Raw genomic sequence first — 9595 nt, 5'->3', positions numbered from 1 at the left:
GATCGAGAGGGTTGGTAGGGGGGCGTGAAAGGTTGCGAAAGTGTCGTCGGCCAGACCGGGGGCACTGTCGCGTAGTTGGAGGCATGTTCAGCGGACAGTCCGGTTAGGACCCGCGGACGGTCCGCCGGACATTGAGAAAAATTTACCAGAGCCGGGTGGAACTGAATCTGGTTAACAGTGCGTACAGCGGACGGTCCGCAGACTCTCCGCGGACGGTCCGGTCAGCTAGAATTTTGGTAAAGCGGACGGTCCGCCCATGTGCTGCGGACGGTCCGCCGTTGAGGCTTGAATTTGTTCCAGAGACGATGTCGTCTCTGGAGGTTCACATGGGTGAACTGCGGACGGTCCGCCACTTGGGCGCGGACAGTCCGCAGTAGAGTCTAGGAAATTGTCCAGAGACGTTTCCGTCTCTGGTGGGTTGAGTACTTGAACTGCGGACGGTCCGCCAGGGGTGGCCGGACAGTCCGCAGGTAGAATGGGAAAAAGTTCCAGAGACGTTGTTGCCTCTGATGGGTTGGTAGGATAGTACGGCGGACAGTCCGCCACTTGGGCGCGGACAGTCCGCAAGGTATTTCAGTTAAAGTAAACTAGTTATATTTTTGGGCTGCACTCATTTATTTCATATGCATACGTGTAGCATCCGCTTCTGAGGGCGCCGCCTTTGAGGTGATCGCGGCACCACAAGAGCAGACGACGCAAGCCCAAGAGGAGAGGTGTGAGCACCCGGCCCAAGGCCCGTCTGACCCCAATGTTGAGCAGCAGACACAAGGCAAGCCCCGGTGCACATCCTAGTATTTTAAATTATGACACATATGTATGTTTCTATTACTTGTGCATTAAGTTCAGGAATTGTTTGGAACCCTAGTTGCATGATCCATAGGATTCCCTGAGTTATACTATGTATAGGACGATAGATGTGCTAAGCTTAATGTTACCGGTAGAAGACGAGTGGTCTCCTGCACTCGCGAGATGTAGGATGTTAGGAGCCGAGTAATTTCTGGTTACTCGCGAGATACATTATTATCTTTATATAATTCAGTAGTTGAGAATTGTTTTGAAATGGATATGGTAATGAGAGACCGGGGCGGGGATGATGGATAGGTATGGCAGCAGGACAGGGTTCCTGGGTGTCTTAGCCCCGTCTATGTCGATTAAGGACCGGTGGATGTGGCAGTGCTGATCGGGGATTGAACTGTACTAACCGCATGCCGGGAGTAGGAGGTAGTCGAAACCGGTAAGCCGAGTACTGCCTGGCTTCGAAAGTACAGGAACCCGCACCCAACTCATGGGGCGAGTCGAGTAGTCGCGGAGAATTGGGATGCATATGTTTACTTTTGGTGGTCTCACGTTGAGCTCGGCTGACCATATGTCGTTGGGCTGGTTCCTGTAGTTCGAGGCGGGGAAGGGAATGGTTGGTATGTATAGTCCGACGGGGCAAATACGTGCCGTGTTGGTTAGGTCCACCTTGCAAGGTTAAATCGGATCGATTCGCCGTGTCTCGCGGTTATGAGGGCCTTGGTCTCTTTGTCACACCATAGCAAAAATGTAGAATGTAAGTTAGGTATGTTTATATAAAATATTGAGCTCATCGAATTATTTTGCTTGCATCACCATGATTGCTATAGTAGGTCTTTGCAAATATTAGATGAGAGTTAATTTATATAGAATCTGAAGCTAAAATAATGAAAGTAAGGAATTACTTTAGTTGCTTTTTCTGCAAAATAACCACCAGCTAAAAGCCTTGCATGTCTAGATATGTGGGCTAAGTTATACCCACTGGTCGGGTAAGCCTTGCTGAGTATTAGTATACTCAGGGTTTGTTGTCAATATTATTTTAGGGCATACAGACGTAGACTTCTGTCCCTGCTGCGCAAAGTTCATCCGCCGGGATGCAGAGGGATGGGTGGTCGTGGAGCCGGATGTTTAGTTGGGGATCTCTCTAGGCACACTTTTGGGTAGTTATAGGCCCTTTTTCCTTTAGCTGGACCTGGATTTCAGAAATACGAAGTTTGTAGATTATGTAGTTATTCAAACTTGGTTTGTAAAGCTTGAGGTGAAGTTCTATGTATAATAGTTATATTTTTCTTTTAAATTGGTGTCGTGCTTGTACCATCTGCGCCCACCTTCACGTGGGACCATCGGTGATGTTTCGATCGGGACGTGGGTTGAGAAAGGATCGCCAAATTAAGCCGTTAAGCTAATGAGCCCGATGTGTTCAAATGACGGCCATTACGCTTAATTTGAGTTTTAACTTGGCGGTTCTGTCACATGCCCTCTACCGGTGGTACCCAACCTTCCTACCTCCCCTTGCTCGCTTATAGACCAATCCCAATGAGAATGTTGTTGGAGTATAATGAATATTAAATTTGCTGACATAACAGCCGCATTACGAAGAAAGAGAGAAAATATCATGAGATATGAGAAGAGTGTCATCACCCGATTACTTAGTTTATAAAACTGTAGTGATGACATTTCCACTAAAACTAGCCTGACAGCTGCAACGTTGCGCCCGAGCTCCGTCTCATTCCATGGCTGCCGCCGCTCTCATTTAACTATTCTTACATCTCGCGTGTTTTCAACTCGACTCATGTCAAACCATCGTGCTACCAGAGTTTACAGTTATTAATTAACAAATTATTTACAAACGTCCTGCCCAGTAGGCAATATTTGATCACCTATTAACAAATCATTCACCTTTTATAATTCTCTTTGTTCATTGAATATTTAATTTAAACTGTTTTCAAATTCCACACCAATGCGAGCGGAATTCACTTTTATTTATTCCAGTGAAAAAGAAATCAATTATCGAGAAACCGTTCAGGCGTTCAGCTTCTCCGTCGAGTGTCCAGACTCCAGAGCTATCCTCGCTCCCGCGCAATCCATCGCGCCATGGCTGTCTCCTCTCCGCCGCCACCTCGCTTCCACCTTTCCCTCCACCTCCAGAACCCCACTCCAAATCCCTCGCCTAGTCGCAGCAAGCCACGCTCCGCCCCGACCACCGAGACTCTCCGCCGCCGCCTACTCCGCCGGGGCATCTCCCCGACCCCCAAGATCCTCCACGCCCTCCGCAAGAAGGAGGCGCTCAAGGCCCTTCGCCGAGCCAGGAAGGACACCAAGGCTGCGGCATCCGCCGCCGCCGCTGCGGCACTACACCCGGGCAATGGGGCGCTTGCGGTGGTGGATGAGGATGAGGACGAAACCCGCTTCCGTGCGGCTGCCGCGGAGTACCGCGCGCTCGTGGGGCGGCCCTGGGACGGCGTCGCGAGCGGCGTGGCGCCCCCGCGCGGTGGCGGCGGGGAGGAGGGGCTCGAAGGCCTGAGGGAGATGCTCGTGGCGAGGAGGGGCGACGGGTTCCGTTGGTTACTGGACAACGACGACATTGAGCCCGAGGCAGCGGAGCGGAAGCAGCAGAAGCGTCCTGGCACCGGCTGGGATGCGGAGGCTGGGGACGAGGAGATGAGGATTCAGTTGCTCGTCAGCAGGTATTTCTGCTCTGGCTATGCCAGGCTTTCTGTGACCATACCCAATTACCCATAGTCACAGTGGCAAGAACAATGAAAGATGGGAGAATTGGTTGTGCTGTATATAGAATCCTTGAGATTATTAGTGCTTGGAACTACGAAATAATTGATAGACATGAAAATATCATAATTCATAGTGAAAAACTGGAGAATTATGAAAGGAATACTCCTGGCTCTAAATTCAGGTTCCTGTGAGATTTCTCATTAGTCAGTTCCAACTTGTAACATTTTGAAGAACACTGGATGCGAAACTATATTGATAGACTACATAAAAATAATAGCATTAGATTTGTCCCCACTTGATTTCTTTACTAGTGCATAGTATAAAATACATTGTTGCATCGAATCTCCTAAAGAATACAAACAAAAGCATCCTATATTTTTAAAAATGTAATGTTGGCAACTGGTCCCCCAAAAAATAATTTTGCTTCATCAAGCAGGCATATAAGGGGAAGGCACTAGTTTACTGTTTGCATAGTATCTTTCATCTAGTAAGTGGTTACATATGATCTTGTGAGCTTGAATTTATTTTGCTTCACGGAAATTTACTGTTGATGATCTTATACAATCTGAAGTATAAAGGATAATCATACATTATTGAATAATAACAAATTTTCCCATTAGGCTCAACGAAGATTCCTTAAGTTTCCGTGATTGGAGGCTTACTAGACTGATGAAAAAAGCTGACCTCATATACAATGAAGATAATCTACTAAGAATACTAGATGGTCTTGAGGCACGAGGCAACTGGAGGCAGGCTCTAGCTGTTACTGAGTGGGTGTATAATGAAAATAGCTACAGGCATCGGAGAAGCAGGTAGTTTTATTTTTTCTTATTCCCAATTTTTCATGCTTTACATCCCAGCCATCGTGAGTAGCATATCTGACAAACATGGTTCTTGTACATTGATACTTCCCATGACTTACATGATTCTTCTACATCAAGATTTGTGTATACAAAATTACTCTCAATCCTCGGGAAATCGTTGAGGGCAACTGAAGCACTTCGAGTTTTCACCATCATGCGGGTAGAGATCTTTTCCTGTTAACTTGTTCTAGTCTACATAAAATAGAAAATCTGGTGCCTTAAATATTTTATTTTGCTTCATAATTTACATTAGGGAGATGCACAGATTTACCCTGATATGCCTGCATACCATAGCATTGCTGTTACACTTGGTCGAGCTGGTCTTGTGAAGGAGTTAATCAAGATAATTGAGTATATGAGAAAGAAACCCTCAAAGAGAGTAATGAAGATGCGGCGCAAGGATTGGGATCCTTCCTTGGAGCCAGATGTACTCGTTTACAATTCGGTGAGGATTGCCTCTTGACCTTTGTTTTCTTTCCTTTTACCTAATTCTCTCTTTGCAGTAATATTTTTCTTAAAACAAATCTTGTCCCTTGATGTTTAGGTACTTAATGCTTGTGTTCTATCACAGCAGTGGAAAGGGGTATTTTGGGTGTTTCAACAAATGAGAATAAGTGGTTTACCACCTACAGGAGCAACATTTGGATTAGCCATGGAAGTAAGCTTCAATCTTAATACAATTCGGAAACATCGTACTGGTAGTTGTTCTGCATCTTTGGAAATTACTGTTTGAGTTTATAAGGAGGATAGCTTCAATGGTTTTTTATATTACCTTACTTTAAAGGTAACAATGTGCTTATCCTTTTAGTTTGTGATAGATTTTACATTGTGGCAATGTTTTGTACTTGCTTACGTTGTATGGAAGCTAACTTAGAATAGTCTCAAATTCTGTACATGGTTTAGTAGTTCTGTACTAGCATTGTTAGATGGACTTGTCTTCTCCTATCTTTATTTCTCTTTATCTAACCTTATTTATCTTCTTTGTCATATGTGCCTCTCTATATCTCATATTCTGGTTCATTCAGAATAGTTTGGCTGGTATTCCTAATACTTTTATCTTGTTCAGTCAAGTTTGCTCTCAAGTAAAGCAACTAATATGACATTGGACCAAATTGAACAAATATATAAGGGTGTTTCTTCTTTAGAGCCTAGGTAATATTGTCATGTGTTGTGGTGTCTTACCATACTTACTAAAGTTACCATTTGAAGGTCATGCTCAAAGCCAAGAAATATGACTTTGTCCAGAAGTTCTATGAGAAGATGCAGAAAAATGGGGTACCTCCAAGAGCAATTACTTACAAAGGTAATATTGTGTAAGCATAATATGATATAACTTTTTACATAGAAATTGATAGCCAGTGTAATTTGTGCATAGCAGTGCTTGTAAGAGCTTTCTGGGAACAGGGTAAAATTAATGAAGCAGTTGAAGCAGTCAATGACATGGAACAAAGAGGAGTTGTTGGAGCTGCAAGTGTTTACTATGAACTAGCTTGCTGTCTCTGCAATAATGGAAGGTGGAGAGATGCAATGTTACAGGTTTGCAACTATTATACTACACATTCATTTGTCAGATTATGTCTTATGCCTCTCTCTCTCTCTCTTTTTAAGAGCCATAATTTTTAGTGCATATTTGTTTCGCGAACTCTTTCAACGATATGAAAGCCTCGTTAGGGGCACATTCAATTATCAGTAATTTATCATGAACGCAACCACTTTATCAATTGGCTATGTCCCATTTATATAAAAGTAAGCAAACTAGACAGTTGAAATGTGTTTATTAAGTTAGTTTTCCTTTCAGGTTGGCAAGCTGAAACAGCTTCCCCTCACCAAACCACTGGAGTACACATTTACTGGAATGATCTTGGCCTCATTTGATGGTGGATATATCTATGAATGTATTTCAATATTTGAATCAATGAAGGAGTACTGCACACCAAATATTGGAACTGTAAATGTCATGTTAAAAGTTTATGGACGTTGTGATATGTTTGGGAAGGCAAAGGACTTGTTTGAAACAACCAAGGGTTGTTTCTCAAATTCTCAGACATATGTCCATGAGCATTCATCACTTGAAGCGGACGCATATACATACAGCTCTATGCTTGAAGCATCTGCTTCGGCCCAACAGTGGGAATACTTTGAATATGTGTACAGGGAGATGGCTCTGTCCCATCACCATCTAGATCAAAGAAAATATTCATGGTTGCTCATCAAGGCATGTAGAGCTGGAAAGGTATTAGCTGTTAAATACAATCTCAAATTATTTTTGAATATGCATAACTGTTGTTTCAGTTCCTATTGAAGTACTGAGTCGCAACCAAATACTGAAGTATAGTGAATCAGTTCTAGGCTCTGGTATATTTTTATGCAAATATTTACCTTACATTTTATTTAATGTATACAAAGTTACACTCTCCATGAGTTTCTGTTCAACTGATAGCTGATTGTTATAATCTGTGTCAATAAATTTTCTACCGAATAACATGAGCATGTATACCCTGCATCCAAGGGAATGTGTCATGATCAGTGCCACCCTGGTATCTGCATTATTATTGCCATGACATCATGTTAGGAGTTTTCTATAATATAAACTTCAACTGAAACGAGACATGTTAAATACTTGCAACTTCACGCAAAAGTAGTTATAAATTTCTTTTATTTTAAGAGTGGCCAAAACGGAAATTATTTATTCTGTTTATGATTTTGTGTGCAGTCATATTTGCTGGAGCATGCACTTGATTCAGTACTTGAAAGAGAAATCCCTGATGTACGGTTGATTGTTGAATTGATATGCCAGTCTATTGCTCAAAGCGATTATGGAAGGGTTCTGCAACTCTTGAATGTTATGACTGAGGCTTCGATCAAGATCAATGAAGGGGAGTGGGCTAACATACTAAAGAAAAATGTGCATCAATTTAGCGTTGATGCTCTTCAGGACCTTACTGATTACCTCCATACCAGTGGTACTACCAATGCAGATCCTGTACATAGTTTAGTAAGAGCACTGCAGTCGCAATTTGAGACAGCATCAATGGACACATATTTGCTGGTTGATGGTACCAATACTCAACAGTGTGCACTCTCATCACTACAGAATGAAGGCAAAAATTCATGCAGCGATCTGACAGAACAGGATCAGCTCATTGGCACTTGCAAGAACTTGTGCACTAACAAATTTCTTGATGTCCCTGATTCCGATAAAGATATCCCTCAATTAGGTGTTGCTGCTGTCATGAACAGGGCCATTTCATTAAGCCGTCCACGCTTGGAAAACATACATGGGCAATGTGATCTTGGGCATCAGGGTACACCCGTATCTGCTGTTGATGAAGTACTTGATTCCATGAGTTCTTATGGTGACAGTTCATACGGAGAGATGCCATCAGCATCAGAAATTCTTGAATTATGGGAGCAGGAGAGGATAAATGACATGTTTGATCCTAAAGCAGAAAGTAGGACCACTCTTTAATTGGATTATAAAATGCTGGCAGATATTATTTGATATGGGCAGTGGAATTCTTGCTTAAATTACTGGCAGATGCTGGAAGGCTGTAGTCCCTATGTTTGTTCATGCAACTCTGGCTGCAATCTTATTGCCGGAATCATCATCAGGAGTCTTCTAAATAATCACTCCATATCTCATTACGTCATCATGGATAGTCCATACTGTGGAAAAAGCAAGAGATATATGTAGATATATGCCTAGATATATACTTCTGAATTCAGCGTCAACTAATGCGGTTGTCAGAAACAAGGTAACTCATGCTCAGGTTCGGTTCAATTTAGCTCATTTTATACTTATCAAACCTCCCTCCTATCAACTACTCCTTTCTCTTACTTCCCTGGTACGGACATTGCTCCTTTTCTTGTTAGGGTGGTTTGGGCGGTACCACTGGCTTATGAGAAGACTAACAGTTCGGAGTAATACTCTTCCGGCCGTATTTCTTGCAAACCTGCATTTCAGAAAATGGTGGCCGCTGTCCTTATCCAATCTGCAACATATTTAAGACGTGTGGAAAGATTGTTATAGAAGCATACAGATTTCATCGGGATACCTTAGCTTCGCTGGTTGCTGCCGCTGACTTGCCATGTTTTAACTTCTTCAATGTGCTGATTTAGCAGAGAAGCTTAGTGCAATATGAACCTAAGTTGAATGCACCATTCAGTACCTTCCTAGCACTAGCAGGATCCTACACACAGCCCAACCACGTAACAAATGGACTGAAATGGAAAGGAAACACCACGGGCTGAAATCGAATCGTACTAGAGTCTATCGGATGGAGCAAAAAAAAAACACTGATGACGGAAAGATCGTTCATACGTCAAATTAGTAGGTTGGGCACATGCTGCATGATGAGTGGGTGTGCACATACTTGGGGACTACAACATGTGCGCTTGCAAGTTAGTAGTAGACTAGTAGTTCCGGTGTTGCTGACCTCTATTTGTGTTCTGAATTTATGTCATGATCTTCAGACGTTCAATTCCTTGATGTTTCAAACGCTGAAAGTCATCGGCGTGTCCTCGCAGTGGAGACACCCTTCCATGTTCCATCCGGTCGGCCCCGTGCCGGTGCGTTGAATTCTGAAGGCAAGAACAGCTCCGGCGGCGGGCGGCGGCCGTCGATCGAGAGGACACAGCGGGAGCGGGCGTCCTCACATCTTTTTTTTTTCTCTTGAAAACGCAGGAGAGCCCTCACATCTTTTCAAAAAAAAAAAGAAGAAAGAAAGACTGACCTGTCAATTAAGGAGTCAAGACTATCTCGTCAGCATCTATATGAAGCAGGACTTGCATGGTTCGTGACGCAATGAGGACGCAGAGTGTGACGCGGTTCGTGATGATTGTTCGTAAAAATCCTCTGATCCTCATCTGTTTCCAACTCTCACACACAAAAAATATCCCACTGGCTGATGTTTTTCCACCACGCATATCCCATTTTCTACTTCTAGAAGCACGTGCGTAGCGACATTTCGCAAACGGCTTCTCCTTGGGCGTACGTAAGATAGTATAGGCGTCTGCTATGGATAAGCACAAGTTTTTCATTTCTTTTTTTTTTTCTTTTTGAGATGGCATGAGTCAATTGTTTTACGAATGAACAGATCAATTGTATTATGCATATAACGTTTCAAAACATAGGGAGCTAAAACACATTTCTCAAATTATATGAAATTAAAGTTCTTAGCTAACAACAATAAGTTTTTTTTTAAAAA

The 9595-nt window shown here is 43.0% G+C and overlaps 1 protein-coding gene across 2 annotated transcripts; it reads left to right on the top strand.

Annotated features, from left to right (window-relative positions):
- The first annotated feature begins 2809 nt into the window (after positions 1 to 2809).
- On the top strand, positions 2810 to 8682 carry LOC120651953 (pentatricopeptide repeat-containing protein At5g67570, chloroplastic). 2 transcript variants are annotated; one of them, XM_039929602.1, is made up of 10 exons: positions 2810 to 3482; positions 4146 to 4337; positions 4467 to 4548; positions 4642 to 4833; positions 4933 to 5046; positions 5598 to 5691; positions 5767 to 5924; positions 6187 to 6621; positions 7102 to 8143; positions 8262 to 8682. In XM_039929602.1, the coding sequence occupies exons 1-9, from the start codon at positions 2890 to 2892 to the stop codon at positions 7855 to 7857; spliced, it is 2616 nt and encodes an 871-aa protein (XP_039785536.1). In that variant the 5' UTR covers positions 2810 to 2889; the 3' UTR covers positions 7858 to 8143; positions 8262 to 8682. The 2 variants fall into 2 exon arrangements, with proteins under 2 accessions (XP_039785536.1, XP_039785537.1); XM_039929603.1 differs by having other exon boundaries at positions 7102 to 8158.
- Positions 8683 to 9595: the final 913 nt, after the last annotated feature.

Source organism: Panicum virgatum, chromosome 9K (genome assembly GCF_016808335.1).
Source record: "Panicum virgatum strain AP13 chromosome 9K, P.virgatum_v5, whole genome shotgun sequence".
Lineage (NCBI taxonomy): Eukaryota > Viridiplantae > Streptophyta > Magnoliopsida > Poales > Poaceae > Panicum > Panicum virgatum.
This window is presented reverse-complemented; position numbering and strand designations above follow the sequence as displayed.

Coding starts and splice junctions, on each gene's coding strand:
- LOC120651953 (XM_039929602.1), top strand. CDS start 2,890: ATGGCTGTCTCCTCTCCGCCGCCACCTCGCTTCCACCTTTCCCTCCAC. Junction 5,047..5,597: donor CATTTGGATTAGCCATGGAA/GTAAGCTTCAAT, acceptor TACCATTTGAAG/GTCATGCTCAAAGCCAAGAA. Junction 6,622..7,101: donor AGGCATGTAGAGCTGGAAAG/GTATTAGCTGTT, acceptor TTTTGTGTGCAG/TCATATTTGCTGGAGCATGC.